This window comes from Falco biarmicus, chromosome 5, assembly GCF_023638135.1.
Source record: "Falco biarmicus isolate bFalBia1 chromosome 5, bFalBia1.pri, whole genome shotgun sequence".
Classification (NCBI taxonomy): domain Eukaryota; kingdom Metazoa; phylum Chordata; class Aves; order Falconiformes; family Falconidae; genus Falco; species Falco biarmicus.
This window is the reverse complement of record NC_079292.1, coordinates 16645454-16662534: the sequence shown is the minus strand read 5'-3', so window position 1 is coordinate 16662534 and position 17081 is coordinate 16645454. Positions and strand designations below refer to the sequence as shown.

Sequence of the window (17081 nt, the reverse complement as noted above, 5' to 3'; positions counted from 1 at the left end):
AATGTATGAAGCATGCTTTTTCTCACAAGCCAAAGAGATCTTTGTAAAGTTAGTGGCAAATGAGACCCAAGAAATGATGAAATCTTTGCTTAAGTAAGCAGGCTTCTGCCTATTGGTTGAGGACTTCAGAAATAATTATGTTCTTACACGACTGCACAGTGGAAGAATATAAAAATTAGTTGGACACACCATAAAAGAAAATCTTCATTGTGGTTGAGTCCCAATAAAATGAGATGAGACATGCTCCCATTCCTCTATTTCCAACACAGAAATTCTCCCTGCTTCCTTCTCCTTATGTGTCCTCCCTCTCCTGCTGCCTCCTCCTCTCCTTGTCCTTTCTCACCTTACCAGTTCATCCTGCTTTCTTTCAATCACCAAACTGTGGTTTAGGTCAGGAGCTCACTCCCAGATGCTTTGATTTTTCTGTCTACGAAAAGCCCCATCCCATCCTTCCCTTTCTCCTCCCCTTGCAGCTCCAAGAAACACTTGTAGCCATCCCTCCCCTGCCCCTGAGCCTCTGAAGAAACAGATGGTTGCTGGGCAGAATGTGTCTTTGAATGCATTTGAAAGACCAGAAATCCATAAACAAACAGGCAGTCCCGCTCAAAATCATACAGTGCCCTTGTTCTTTGATGTGAGGCCTGTCCTAGTGATGGGGTGACACAGGCTCTGCTGGCATTCATAAAATTAGACACACAGAAGCTATAAAATGCTTTGCTTGTGCACTGAGACTTAGACTGTACATCTCTGCCAGAGCTGCACATGCCAGAAAGCGGATCAGGAGTGGGACAATACTAATCGTATCCAAGCCACTGTTATGTATGATATGGGAAGAAAAGATCATAGGAAAATACAAACACTTCTCTTTTCATCTTTACACAAATAATGGTTTCAGAAATTATTAGAGTGGCTTAGTCTAACTGGCCCCTGGTGACACGGCACTGCTGGAGTATTGGTACACACAAGGCAGCTGCTACCACACACTCCGAGCACAGCAGACCAGGGACCAAGCAAGGCTGGAAATACTGCTCCAGCAGTTACTGCAATTGTTTGTGCTAAAGATGCGATTTTAGCAGGTGCCAGGGGAATAAAATGCAATTTTAGGGTGGATGGTGTAAACTATTAATAATCCCTGATTTAACTCCCACTAGACAATCAGATGAGAATGAGCTTTCTGCCACTAAGCAGGTCTCCACTGTAGGCAGAGTTACTGTAGAAATCCTTTATGCAGAAAAGCTCATGACACCTCAATATAGTTTTCTTTCATTTTTGTGCTCCACTTGTATTTAGCATTGCAGAAGATGTTGCCTTTCTGGTGATACTAAAGGAAAAACTGTCCCAGGATTGTGGCGAGGTTTGGGACTCTCCTGCCCAGCACACACCTCTGCACTGGCCCACCAACCAAGGTGGGTCAAGGTTATTCCAGGGGGAGCAAATCCGTATCTTGGAGACAAAAGGAGCAGGAGACCGGGGGCAATTTTAGTCTAAAATTTCTCTGTTGAGACTTCTATAAAGCAAGGATGAATTTAAAGATGAGAGAGCAATGGATAAATAAATTATGGAGGTTCCCAACAGACAGGCCCTCTGCGAGTTATGAGACATCTGCAGGGAAATAATGCCTCCTCTCATTTCTTTCCACTCAAGTCCATTTAACACACTGCTGCTAACGCTATCTACCTTGGCAGCTATTCTGTAACCCATTAAGAGTCCTTGATCTATTCATTCCCATAAAGAAAAGAGGTGGGTTTTTTTTATATTATAGTATCGCAGGTCCTTAATGCATCTATCCAGAAAAACATTTAAAGGGATGATACAAAAGGAACAAAAAGAGGAAAAATAGTAGGCACATATCAAAAAGTATTACAGTTAATATGTGCAAAAGAAAAATATCCATAAAATTCCATAAAACACAATTTTTTAAAATAGAATGATGGAACTGTGAAAGACCTGCACAGATGGAAAATTGTGACAGACCTTAATAAAAAGGAAAATGAATTCAGATTTCACAGAACATATGCATTCCTAACTAACAAATGCAGGTAACGGCTAAAATGCCCGTCACGAATTTATTTGAACAAGATTAACTAACCCAGGAAAATATTTCTGTGTCTTACATGAATTAAATCAATAAAATTAGTTATGTTTATGAAATAGGATTGGAAGGAGTAGGAAACTCAGTAAGAATCTCATATAAAAAAGGAGACTCCAACCTTCAAGACTTCATGTTAAGGACAATTGATGTGTTTATCTGGGTATAGTATGACCAGTAGATATACTCACTATACAGAACAGCATCGGTTTTATACTATAAGAGACCTGTATCTTCTTCTTTGGTGATGATGCATGTACCTATATCATATGAAATGGTACCCTATCACTGTGGTATTTGTGGTGGTAAAATTATTAATATTTAAGATTGAGAAGTTTGGCTAAGCATGATCTTAGCTAAAAGAACATTGCTTTTGACTAAAAGCTACCAGTGATTGTTTCCAACTCCCTACTTCTGAGCCAAGGTGACACTGGGTGTGCTACTCCTATAGGCTCCACCAACAGCCATCTCTCCATATTGTCCTGTTATTTACTGTTGGAGTCCTTAGAACTGTGACAGTGACTTAAGGAGTCCATCCCTCCCAAAGACAGATACTTGACTTTATTAACACTGAAATGATTGCTTTTTCCTTGTATCTTTCCTTGTTTTCTGAAACAGTGTTTGGGTTGGGTCTCTGCAATCACAGAAGATGGGAGCAGAGGGGGAGATGGTGTCCAAGTGCTCTCTCAACTATGGTCATAGTTAATAAAGCTTCTGCCTGACCTGTCCTAAATTATATTTGCCTTATTATGCACATGGATTCCTGAGGTTTTTCAACATCATCTACTGGTTAAAGAATGACAACTACCTGTGCTTGCTGTTTCAGATGTACACTGTGATAATATGAATGACCCTACTCAGGAATCCTATTGAATGAAAAAAACCTAGCAACTGGGAGCTGCTGTATAGAGCTGGGAAGGGAAGGCTTTGCTTTCCTACACAATACAAAAGTTTTGAAAAAGTTTGCTTTCCACTAAAAAAGAAAAAAATCAACCTTACAAATTGCCCATGAGCCAGCAGGGTGCCCTGGTGGCCAAGGAGGCCAATGGGTCCTGGGGGGCATCAGGAGGAGCGTGGCCAGCAGGGCGAGCGAGGGGATCCTGCCCCTCTGCTCTGCCCTGGTGAGGCTGCACCTGGAGTGCTGTGTCCGGTGCTGGGCTCCCCAGTTACAGAGAGACAAGGAGCTACTGGGGAGGGGCCAGCGCAGGGCTGCAGAGTTGAATAGGGAACTGGAGCATCTCCCTTATGAGGAAAGGCTGAGGGAGCTGGGACTGTTTCACCTGGGGAAAAGAAGACCTGGAGGGGATCTTATCCATGCATACAAACATCTTAAGGGTGGGTGTCAAGAGGACGGGGCCAGGTTCTTCAGTGGTACCCAGCGGCAGGACAAGGGGCAATGGGCACCAAGTGCAACACAGCGAGTTCCACCTGAATAGAAGGAAAAACTTCTTTACCCTGAGGGTGACAGAGCACTGGCACAGGCTGCCCAGAGAGGCTGTGGGTCTTCTTCTCTGAATATACTCAAAACCTGCCTGGACTGACTCTGCACAACCTGCTGTAGGAGAAGCTGCTTTAGCAGGGGCGGGACTAGATGATCTCCACAGGTCCCTTCCAACCCCAACCATTCTGTGATTCTGGGATTTTTAGCAGCTGAAAATTAGGTGGAGACATTCAATTCCAGTTAATTTTTTCTTTTGAATTGTTTGGAAACATTTGATTTCAGTTTAGAAGGAGTTTTTCCTATTAGCTTCACCAGAAATATGTATGACATGAACATGAAAAAAAATATATTGAAAAAACAAAGTTTCATTATTGAAATTCATCACATTTTTCATGAAAAGCTATGATTTCAAGAAATCAAAATCTTCATACAAAAACATTAGCTAAGCTCAGCTCTACTCCTTTCTGGTTTTGGATTAATTCAAATTTTGAAGTCAATGAGAATTTTTCACTCAATTTCTCAGTCACTCATTAGTCAATTAATTAATAAACTACTATATTTAGACCCCAATGGAGCAAAGACACACAAAGGCTTACACCAATGTGAGCTGAGGTATCTAGTAATTAATATAATACAAATACTTCACTATAATAACCAAAATGTTTTAATTTGCTCAAATGTGTACAAAAGAAAGCAGAAGTCTGAAACTTACCACATAGCAGGATTCAGTTCTTGCTGATGGTAAGAGTCAAAGTCATCTCGTAGGATAATGCTGTCACTGTGAATTTCAGCTACAAAGAAATGAAAACACTGTATGAAAATAATGCAGTGTAATCACCCAGTGTTTTCTACTTAGGACTAAAGCAATGCATTGTAAAATGAAAAAAATCAGCTTTTTAAAGTACACTAGTTACAAAAGCAGGGTATTCCCAGTTACAAGGGGTTTTTGCTTACTCTGGATCATAATAGTACCACATAAAAGTAAGACATGTCCCAATCTATCACCAAAGTGCAATGACTATGAAAAGATGCAGACATCAAGTACATACCAAATGTTTTAAGAACTTTTGTTCCAAATTGTTTGTTGTTCTGAATGGTCAGAAAAAAAATATTCTGAATCCAGATTTTTGAAACACTGGCACAAGCAGGGAGATGTCCTAGTGAGTGTACTACACTTCTAATGGGCAGGGGGTTAATTCTGATAACTCATAAGCAAAAATCTATGAGCTCACTGGAATTTCTTTGCTGCTATCAGTGGAGCTGGCAGTAAAGGTCAGCTGATTTAAGGAATATAAACTGGGCTATGTTACACAAATGTTTCTAACCATCAGTCTGCAAGTTTGAGGCCCTGATTTTCCCCCTAGATTTCCTGTATCATTTACATACGATGATAAAAAAAAATCCCAAAACTTTGGCACATGTATTTGTATTGGACAGACACTTTTCTACAAATACTCAAATAAATGAAGTAGCTGTCATCTGCTATTCAGACTGAGCAAGAATGCCAGATTCTGTCCCGGACTAATCAAATTGCAACACAGGTCTGATGTGTGCTCCATGTCCTGCTTGGAGAGCAGGAGAAGCAGTGCCCTGCTCCTGGGTGCACCTTGGACGTGCACTAGGACAAAACCATCCTCCCAGTGACTCAGCACAGGTGTGACAGTGCTGTCTCACACTGGGGGTTATGGGACAAAGCATCATGGAATGGTTTGGGTTGGAAGGGACCTTAAAGATCATCTAGTTCCAACCCCGCAGCCATGGGCAGGGACACCTGCCACTAGACCAGGTTGTTCAAAGCCCCATCCAGCCTGGCCTGGAACACTGCCAGGGATGGGGCAGCCACAGCTTCTCTGGGCAACCTGTGCCAGTGTCTCACCACCCTCACAGGAAAATAACTTCTTCCTCCTATCTAACATAAATTTACTTTCTTTCAGTTTAAAGCCATTTTCCCTTGTCCTATCACCGCATGCCCTTGTAAAAAGTCCCTCTCCAGCTCTGCTGTTGGCCCCTTTAGGTACTGGAGGCTGCTCTAAGGTCTCCCAGAGCCTTCTCTCCTCCAGGCTGAACAACCCCAACTCTCTCAGCCTGTCTCCATAGCAGAGGTGCTTCAGCAGCCCTGGTCCTCAGCCAAACAAATGCTGCAATACACAGCTAGGAAGAAAAGCTCTGCAGCATGGTATACTCGCACTGCAAGGGCTCAAGGGCAATACATAAACAGCAATAAAAATCACAATGAAAAACCAACTAATCAGAATTAGACATAATTCAACTGATTTTATATGAGTCTCATTTTTATTTGAATTCCCCAGAGCTAGTTTCATATGACCTTACAGATTGTTTATTATAATAAAGTTAGGGATTCTGAGTTTTAGTAATAAGAATGACAAATCACCTACCTAGGTGAGGATGTAAGGGAGCTTCTGTCGGGGCTGCAGAGAACAAAGACACACAATGCATGAATATCTTCTATGATCAGGGCTTAATTGCAGCATTAAAAATCAATTCAACATAAAACAAATTGTACTGTACATGTTCTCCTAAGTCAACTATCCTGACAATTTAATTATGAAAAATGTGATACACACCAAAAGTTATAAAAATATAATAGGAAAAAATATTCTCTAATTAATTAATCATCAGTAATAAATGAAAGACAGAAATAGTTGTACAGCAAGGTAAGAAAGATCACTTCCAGTCTAGGATTATGACCTATATTAGAAATAATTTGGATTAAGATTCAGTAATTCAGTGATTGATGAAGAGAGTGGGAATTAGGCTGAACAAAAGAAATAGCCCAGACAAGGCAAAAATGCCACAACTGACCATTTATACTACACCGGACAACATTTTACTGGTTATATTGTTGGGAGAAAAAATCCTGGTATTCCTAGTGCAACAAGTAACAGATTACAACTGTAACAAGTAACAGTAACTCTGCAAATCACAGAATCAAACCCTTATTTTAAAGCACATTTTCACATGCATTGCTAAATCAATGCCCCAGTAGGTCTTTGTCTTCCAAGAAACAGCAGAATATCATGATGACACCCTGCATGGTTGGCATGTGTGTAAAATGACAAAACTTCCTTATTCTCCTAACACTTTGCAACAGGAGACTGGGTGTAACATTACACAACCGAACACAGAATGTATCTGAAAGGGCATAGCTACATAAAAAAGATGGGGAAGTCTAGGACCTGGCTACACAGCCTGCTAGATACTCCGTGATAGCTACTACATGCATAGCCTTGTCCAATCTTAAATCCAAAGTAAGTTACACCTCTTTTGCCGAGGCACAGAGGGTACATATAAGCAAGCTCCTGGGGAACTGCCACATCTTTCGCTTCTCAGCACCTCGCCCATGAAGTTGTATTTCTAGATGTATTTTGTACTTCGGTAAATAGAACACCAAAAAAAAAAAGAATTTTTGAAACCAGGATTTTTTTGATGATTCTGTATTTCTTGTTGGGCACTGACCTAAATTGTATCAGTACTCCTGATTTCTTTAGCATATTTGCAAAATTTACTGAAGTACTGCAATTTCTGTCATAACATCTGACAAATGAAAGATAGATTAAAAATAAGCATAAAGATGAATGCAGCAATCTGTGTAGAGCCCTCACAGATAGTCATTTGAATAGAAAGTCCAACACAAATCTCAAGAATTTTGTTTTTCTCTTCCTGCTTTCTTCTTAAACACTGGGTTTGCATGGAGGCGTGACATTCTGTAATGAAATTGCAACGTTTCATGGGGAAGTTGGTGATTATGAAGACTGAGAAAAAAACAACTGAGTTATCTGCAGACCAGAAAAGAATGGCAAGCAGTCTGGATTTGCAATGGCCAAGACCTCATACCTTGACAGAAAAAAATCTGGAGCACTACAACTCTATTTGCACATTACACTTGGCACTGCCTCCAGGTTAACGCTGGGCTGCACTGGTGGATACTACACAGGAAAAGACTGCATTTGTCCCCTGCAGTCCCAGGCACTGTTTTTCTCCATGGAGGCATGTAAAAATTTCTCTAGAAAACCTTTAAAAAATGTTTGCACAGAAGAAATAGATTAAACTGGATTAACTGAATTACTTCCCAGATTGAGCAATGTATACCATTCTGGATTCTGCCTGTAGGAAAAGAAGCACTTTATGGCATGGAATTTTAAATACTCCTGACGTTGTAAGAGATTAAGCTTAAAATAAGACCCCTGTCTCTGATGCTCTGTATGGCTGCTTTTCATTAGTTCCAGATCTTTACTAAGAGATGATGCATTGTGAACACAGGTGTGGCTGAGGGCCACTCTGCTAGTGCTCATCTATGAGGAGGATGGTCACATCAGGCCACATCATGGGCAGACTCATTAGTTGCCCAAGCAAATTTCATTGGCCTTTGAGAGTAACTTAATTGACAGATACCTTCCTCTCCGATGACAGTGGTTCAGACCTCAAAATAAAAATGAAAGACTAGATAATCATTCGTCTCAGGTCGCTTGGCATTGCTCTTTGGAAGAGACTTTCTGTGGAAGATGGTCCAGTATAGGATACACACAGTCACTAGCTATACTTTCTGAATATTTTATGTGAAATTTCAGCATTTAGCCAAAAGGTACACATATAGCACAAACCTGAAATCTTTAAAATTGCAAACTCCTTTGACTTCAGCATTTTTTAAAGTATAACTGGCTGTCCATGTGATTAAAGAATACAAAATTGAAATAAATTGAAACCTGAGAATTTTTCCTAAAATAGCTCTTTGATTATACGCATAGAATATTGCAAAACAAAACTGCTTTTCAATAGACTGAAATGAAGGAAACTGTGCAGATGCATACTAGTACATTCACTTCAAAAACTAGAGGTGGAATTAAGCAAAGAATGCTGGACAAAAGGTTGCTCTTACAAACAAAGACTTTATGTTGAGGAGGGGTTCTTTCCCAACTCTTTACAGGATCTGAGAAGCCCAAGAATTTTTGCCCTAGGTATTCCTTCATCCGATTTGTAATTCGAATTCCAGAGCTGAATATGACAAAAGACTGTGAAGGTACGTTTAATGAGAGCTAAACCTAGACTTTAATCTCCCTATGAATAATTTCTGTATTACATATTATACTTCATAACAGCACTGTGTTGATCTCAAAGTGTTATAGTTGAGGTCCACAAAATAATATTAATTCAGAATATCACACAAAACCAGTTGTTGTAGTTTTAAAATATTTGCAGATCTGCCTTTTTCATCAACTTCTAGAACTACTTATTTTAAGACAGTATTGTACAGTAGACCATACAATGTGGCTGAAGTCAAATGGAGTTTCCGCACATAACTGACAAAGCTAAAAAAAATTAAATATACGGAGTAGCTATACAGTGCAAAGATATAAAATGTTTACAATTTAAAAAGAATTCTACAATACTTCAGAGTGAGGGGGGGGGAAAGGCTGTCTTAGTCTATATTTTAAACCACAATTTGCTTTCTTAGATGCTCCTTAGGCACATGGTTGGGTGGTTGTAAATTTACAATCAGTATTTGTGTGGCTCCAAAATGCCTCTTAGCTTAAATGAGAATGTCGTACCTTTTAAAAAAAAGTAAAAGAATTTGTTATTTGATTTTTAACTAGCACCCTGAGTATATATAGAGCTTTACAAGAGACGAATTGTACTAAGCAAAGAATGGAAACAGAGCTCAACGGAGTTCACAATCTAAGAGGCATGAACAAATACAATATGAGAAAATGTAAGGAAATGTAGGATGATTGCCTTGTAAGACAAGGCAATCCCTTTGGTAAGGAGAAGCACAGAAGAAAGTGTACAATACAAAGTGATTCAGGGAGAAAAAGGCCACAGTGAAACTGGAAGCGTGAGAATCTTGAGGAAAGCAATAGGGAATTCAAAAGTCAATGGGGTCATTGTGGGGCTCTGTGTCAATGGGATGAGGGAGAATGAGGCATCTTTTAGAGTAAAAGGTTAACATTTTCTGTGGATGAAGTAAGGCTACTGAAAGGTTAAGCCAATAGAAAAATATGCCCTGTTTTGGTTAAACTGGAAGGGAGGGAAATATGAGAGAAGTGGGAAAGGAATGTCATCTTCAGATAGAGGAGCTGGAATATATGAAGGGAAAAAAGACTGGGTGATGGTCCTAATGGCAGTGGAAAAATAAGTACCAAAATCATTAAAGGTGGCAATGGTTAACAGTTAAGCAAAACTAGTCTCCATTCAGATAAAATGAGCTACCGTAATGCAAATTAAACACACGTTCCAGCAATGTCAGTTTGTACTATTGACACCCATATTCTATAGATCTGTGGGGTCAAGCCTGTGTACAGGGATAGGTGGGGAATACAGGATAAGAGAATATTCTTAAAACTCTCTGGAAAATTGACTTTTTTTCCCTTTTTTCTGAGAACCCGGAACATTTATTTTAAATATAAAGGAAAAGTGAATTACGGAAACACAAATGCTCTCAGAGAAACACCGTGCTTAGAGTTCAACAACCAGCATCCATTAGCTGTTGCTCATCAACTCATCACAAACAAGATATGGAGAGAGATATATTCTGTTTTGCAGATTATGGAAAAGTCTAACCTCCTTGAAGGAAATTAATGCTTTTACTTAGACTTCTGCCAATACTTTGTCTCTACTGGTAAACAAAGTTGCTATTGAATGATACAGACTGAACATCCCCGGAGACAGAGTCAATGTGTTGCCTGAGGGCTGCATTATTCTCGCTGACACTTAAGCCAAGGAAAAATACGTCAGCTCTGAACTCCAGTCTGCTCCTCTGTAACATACTGCTCTGGTCAAGCCTGAGAGCCTGCAATTCATTTTGTGGTTTTTTTTCAGAGTGTTCTTCCACTTTACAAGGTACAAAACTCACCTAGAAGGTCTTCTACAAACACTCAGGCAAAATTTATCAAATAAAAGAGAGTCTGGGCCAATTCTCAGGATTTACTTTCATATGGAGACATCTGTCAAACTGTAGAGTGGTTTCTTAAGAAAGGAATCCCAATCCTATAATTTGTGGCATTGAGTATGAGATTGTGTAAAATTCTGGGAACTATGCTGAAAGGAATGATTTTGCACTAGGAGGGAACATCCTTCATCTTTTCCATCTCTTAGGTTTTATTTTTTTGAGAGTCTCCCCTAGTCAGTCAGAACTAAATTACACGCTCACAGATCTCTCAGTATGGTCCTTATTTCAAAGAATGGTACTACTGATCCAAAGTTACTTAGCATACTGTGGAAATGGCATCCTTAACCCTTTAGCACCCCACTTGGTGTGGGGTGAAGGCTGGTGGGGTTGTGTGAAGCGAGTCCCGGCTGCCTCCATCCCTGTACCACAAGCTGGTATTTCCAGCAGCATCGCTGTATTCATACAAACCTAAACTCTTTTGAGTACCACAGCACAATGCAGCCAGGTCTGCTGTTTTGCCAACCCCATTTTAATTATGCTACTTTTATTAATGTATTGTTTTTGTTCTCCTCAAGTCAGGAATAAATATGAATTGATCTGTACAATGATAAGTTTAACTTATTTTCCATTTATTTTGCTATTAGGTCAACAAGTTAGAGATACAGTTAATTAAAGATATTAATGGTGTGAGTATCATTACTCATTAACATCTTATTTGTCCTTAAAAGTATTTATAGGACATCTATCTTTTCTGTCTTTGTTTATACAGTTTTTGTTTTCTGGCCAATTTCTGCTGGATTGACTCTTTTGTCTGACAATTTTTGTCTCTTCTCTTCAATATCCAATACAATTCTTCTAAACTTTAAAGCTTACATCACTTTTCAAAGCTTCCAAAAATATTTATTATATGCTGAACACATAGCTTTTCAAGCAATTATTTTACTTACTTTGGTGTCTTTCCCTATGGCATCATTCCTTATTCTGTTTATATTATACATAGGACTGCTTGTTCGGCATTGTCATCCCTTAACACTACCCTTTATCATCCTCTAACTCTCTTCAAAATAAGAACTACAGTTTTCTTTCACTGCACAAATCCCATTAACTCTATTAGGATTTTCTAATACACATCCATGTGTGGACAGCCAGAGTGAACATGATTGCTGAGATTCCTTGCTACTTTCACATCACCACGCATAGCCTTTGTACTAGTTATTATGAAGCCTGGTGTAATCTCCAGTGAACACACTTATTAAAAAGATATCCTTTAATCTATGAAGCTGCCCTGTGGTTTTATTTTCTTTACTTAATATGTCACATCATTCACCACAGCATTTCAGTATAGTAATGTTTAGGGCCAGAAACAGACCATAAAACCTAATTAATGTCAACCTACCTCGCTCTTTTGCAAGATTTTAGATGCAAAAAATACGATATTTGCATCTAAATAAATTCACTAATTATTTCTGAAATAATCCTTTGTTTTCATTAATAGTATTGAGGTTTGCTTCAAAGAAACTCTCTTTTATTTGAATAGGAAAATTAATCCTAATAGTATAAGAGTTGTAACAGTATGCACAAGTTAGGGGGACTAATGCAATGCGCATTGTCTGCTAAAGGAACAAGAACAAAAGGTCAGAGGAGAGCCTGGTGCTGGAATGGATGGGAGGAAGGGCAATGGGCAACAGGGTGGTGACTATCTGAGTCAAGAAAACTGTGGCCGAGCTAGAAAACCAAGGGGACAGAAGCCTTGGTGAGGATAAAAATGCAGGAGAAAGACCAAGAGAACCTCTGAGAAGCTTGCACATCAGTGTTGCAGGGAAACCTGAAGACTGGTTTCATGGCTGTCGTACACTGTCAGCTGCTCATAGAGCAGTACCTCTGGGTGACCCTTGATGAAGTCAAACCTGATGTTTACAGTTACCACAGTGATATATATTTTGGAGAAGACAAATCCAGAAAGTCTCTGAAGCGACTGTGTATAAAGCAAAGATAATTGCTGGGAAAATCACAGGAAATACAAAAGTCATGAGGCTGTGGGAGACTACGACCAAGTGGGGAAGCTGAAGGCCCTTTCAGGGAAGCGATGCAGGACGTGGCTATCAGTGGCTGGGTGGGAGGAGGTGGCAAAGGGACTGTCATAGCTGAGCAGCCAGGGAAGGCCCAGGGATGGCACATCTCAGCATCTTTTACTCTCCACACACAACCAATACAGGAATCCCATTTTCTCTTTGTTCTGCAGAGTCCCTGCAAACCCAGGGACAGCACACAGTACCACAACTTATTGTTCTAACCAACAGAAGTATTGCTGAAATGTTCATTTGAGGTTAGGTTGTGCTCCAAAATTGGAGAAATGTAAAAAGCATAGAAGGGTGAAAGAATTACAGTTTCTGCTGTCAGCTCTCCTACTAAAATCTCCTGGTACAGTATGTCTGAAGAAAGGACTGTCAGAGCCTGCATGGATGGATTTCTACTCAGCAGTCTCTGCTTATCAAGGTGTTTTCCTGTAGCAGGGAGAAATCTTGTTGCTTTGCACATATTCTCCTTGACCATGCTGCCAGTTCTGACACTGACAGCCATATATTCCCTTTCAACTTGCTTGCACATAGCTTTCATCATGCTGGTCACTGCCAGCTCTCTGGCTCTCTGCCACCAATCTGTCTTTTACTTCCTTCTCCTTCCCTTACCTGCTCTGGCTACCACAGACTGCCTCTGGCTGTGATGCACTCACTTCACAGCCCTGCTTTGGAGAAATTCATCTGCTTCTAAGGCTTTTCATCATTTTATGTTGATGACTCTGCAATAGTAATTTTTCTGCTCTTGACTTGTGTCCATCCAGCGAGTAGTCTGTGTGAGATATTCTAACCATCCTCCTTAGCATATCTGAAATGGTGGTCCTGCCAACAATTCTGTTCCCAAATCCCCTTATACTAGTCACTGAAACACTACTCTTCCACACCCACATGATGGGGTTACAATTTATCTCCTGTTTTGAATACCAAATCCATTTTGGTAATTTCTCCAGCTGTTTTTTCCTTCCACACAGTAAAAATACCAATACATGCCTAGCACAATCACCTTCCATCCAGCTCATTATAAACCCCTTCTGATTGCCAGCACCTGTGTTGTTTTTTTCTAATTCGTTCAAAACACAAGCAACTTCCGAGCTTGTTAGCTAACATCTTCAGTCATGTCTCTGAATCCCCCTTCCTACTCCACATTGAAATATTAAAATATTAAAACCTCAAATACTGAAATTGAAAACTGAAATAATTTTCCTTCAGTATCACAGAGGTACTATTCGTCCCTTGTATGAATAACTCAGTATATGCTCCCAACACAACGTTGTTATTGCAAAAGCCATTGCATAGATATTCCCAGATTCATAGGAATAAAACAAACACCTATAGCTCTAATGCACCCAAAAGATGTATTTGGGGGGATTTTCTCTGTCTGTTAATATGAGAACACATCTCTAATTTTGAAGCGTTTATGTCAGAGCGGTTTCAGAAACATGGCCTGTATTTCACTGTGTCTTTTCACATGGAAATATCATTGGAATTTTGTGGAGAAAACTGGATGAGCACAGAAATTTCTTTCTCTCCTGTACCAAAAATGGCAGATACCTTCTCTACTTCCCACTTTTAATGAAGCAGGTTCAAAGCAGTGTACTGTTTGTAGACAACAGCTGACAATAGGACATTTATTTTTAAGTTACTCATCAAAAGGATGTATATGATAAGCTGTGCAAACAATTAGATTTTTAAAGTTTATGTAAGTAAAACATTTTTGTTTAGCTATAAAAATGATCAGATGTTGTAGGTGATGGCCAAAAATTAGATGGCCTACTTTCACAAAATGGGAAGGCAGGTTCTTCCAAAGATACGTGTGAGCTGGATGGTAAACAAAGCTTTTGCTGCAGGCATATTGCATTTTTTGCTTATAGTTAATACAGTGAGGGTTAAAATAGCTTGTGGTTTTGACAAAAAACAAATGTTGGTCGTTGCAGGCTGATTTCAGGGAAGTGTATAACGCAATAGGAGTTACTTTAACTTTTGTATATTCTCCAGCATTTAGGAGAGAGGACAGAGGTGGTTCCAAATTAACTAATGGGAAGTATGAAGCCAAAGAAAGTATCAGTTTTAAGAACATAAATCAGATCCCGATACTAAGTTTCCTACAAAATAGCTTTCACGATAAGTAACACTGACAGGCAAGTACAATGGAAAACCACATTTGCCAGATATTTTTAATATGATGGCTCTTACCTCCCTGTTCACACAACTGTTGTGCTAAGGCATCCTTGAATATAACTTGGCCCCTATGAGTAGCTGTAGCCCTGTGAACATAAAAAAGACAACAATAAATAATGTAGTATCCTTATTTATATATGCATATGTATATCTATATGCATGACTAAGCAAATCAGAAGTCCCATTCTGCTTTCTTCCTGTGTTCTTCTTTCTGCATTCTTTCATACTCATAGAATAATTTGTAGGGATTGTTTCTGTGCATTGCAAAACAAAAGTTTCTAAACCAAAACGGCTAGGTTGATAATAAAAAACACTGGCCCAGGAATTCAATGAAGGACATGAGTAAAAGCAAGCATATGGCAAAGCTAACACATCACTATGCCTGAGAAAGCATACCTGTCTCAGTGCAGAACAGAAGAAATGGTTGCAGAGCTGCTGTCCTGTGAAATTAATAGTCATATGATCCAACAGGCAATAGCAATGACAGTACTGTTAAATGCTACTGACAGAAAGGTAGAGCGTGAATGGATGTCCAGAAAGCCTCTCTGGAAACAAAGGGAGAGACAAGTAAGCTCTAGGCCCCAGGCTTCTGCCTAACAACTCCAAAAAAAAAGGAGACCCTGCAATATTTTTTTTCTTCCCCCCCCCCCCCCTTTTTTTTTCCCTCTTTAAATCATCATCATTCTTTCTCTTTTTTTTTTCCCCCTCAAAGAGAGAAGCCCAGTACCTTCACACTGCCTGTCCTCTAACTATTCACTTTCTGAACAACATACTGTTGTCTTGGTCTCCTCTGGTCTCAGTCTGTCCCCATCTTTGAGAAAGCAATACGCCTATAGCTGCATGTAGAGTTCCTATACTTGAGATCTCACCAGTTTTGTCTAAAGAATAATTACTTCCCACTAATGACCCACAGTTAACAGACCGGCTAATGTACCATGGAGAAAGATTTGTCATTTTATTTTCTCATAATCAGCCAGAAATACGATGCAATTTTATTTGTGTTTCTCTTACAGAGCTGTAATGCTGACAGTGCTAGTTATTCTTTATTTCCAATTGCTCATTTCATCCCTGTTCTCTAAGTGAAGTACTTCACAACTTCAGTTTTATCTCAGAGATTTCAAAACTTTTCAGTATTTGCCAGTGTTGCCTTTGATTTCTTGCAGCCAAACTTCTTCCAATATGTCTAGACTCATACACACTCTTCATACATGTTCTTTATCCTTTCTCCAAGTCGGTAATGAAAATAATTAACATTAATAAGCTCAAGATAGATCCATATGAACTCCTTGAGATAGCCTCTCGGTTCAACAGTATGACATTGAAGGCTACTTTATGTTTTATCAGCCAGCTGTGTGCCCTCTCTAATGAATCGCACCTTACTTGCTTATAAAAATGTCAGGAAGAACCATAAAGGAATAGCCTGAGAGGAAAGCCAAAACATAATTTATTTTTTTTCTTGGCTACTAGGCCAGTTGCACTGACAAGGAAGAACAACAAAAGTAACACATGTAGTATTAAATTTTTCATATATGGTGGATCCTCAAGGTAAAGCCGATCTACAAACTGTCAGAGTACAAACAGGAGTAAAAGAAACTTTGCTGGGATCTAATTTGCTTCCTGCTCATTTAGAAAAGCTCCGTTTATGCCAATGCATGTGTCCAGAAATGCAAAACTATGGTCACCTGATGACCCTAGGGTGTTTAGGGTACTCCCTTTCTCTGCTTGCGGAAAAGCTGTGTTACTTTTTCCATTTGCTTGGATTTTCATGGGCACAGGTAAAGCTGGAACCTTGCCTTACCTGGTGGCAATAGTGTTTTGGCCACAGTCCTGGGAACACGCTACCCGTGTGAGGCTTTGGTTGTAGTCCCTACCATGTGCACCAAGGAAACTATTTTAGGATTTTCATCACTTCTGTAACATATAGCAAAACACCATGCCATCTTCATTAGCATTTCTTCATCTGCTGTCATGACTAGTGACCAGGGTAAAGTATGAACAAATACATTGCCCCAGTGCAAAAAGAAAAGTACGAGAGCTGAGACATTCTATCTCATTTAAAAGAATGAACTAAAGTACTTCTTAAAGCTCTGTTGTGATGAATATGCAAGAAACCATGATCACTACATACATCTCTGCAAATTTCCTCACAGGCGTATGCAGACTCACAAGTCAGAATGGGACCAACCAACCTCCAAAATCAAACACTTGCCCAGGCTTCTTTACAAGGATGAGATATGGTGACGTCCTCTGGCAGCTGGGATGGCAGGGATCCCACAGCCAGCTTCGGGTCCAACACAGCACCAACAGGCTTGTTTTGCAAATACATTTTGTTGTGGGAATTCCATGTTTTGAGCAAAAACCCGGGCTCACCCTGCTCCTGGGCACATACAAGAA

General features: G+C 39.7%; 1 protein-coding gene across 2 annotated transcripts in view; it reads right to left on the bottom strand.

Annotated features, from left to right (window-relative positions):
• Positions 1-17081, bottom strand: part of RELN (reelin) — a 298002-nt gene that overhangs the window by 160631 nt on the left and 120290 nt on the right. For both annotated transcript variants that reach the window (XM_056339923.1, XM_056339922.1), the window contains exons 4-6: positions 14703-14773; positions 5927-5959; positions 4243-4321 (exon numbers count right to left, since the gene is read on the bottom strand). In XM_056339923.1, coding sequence (XP_056195898.1) covers positions 4243-4321; positions 5927-5959; positions 14703-14773 — 183 coding nt within the window. The remainder of the gene's footprint in view (positions 1-4242; positions 4322-5926; positions 5960-14702; positions 14774-17081) is intronic.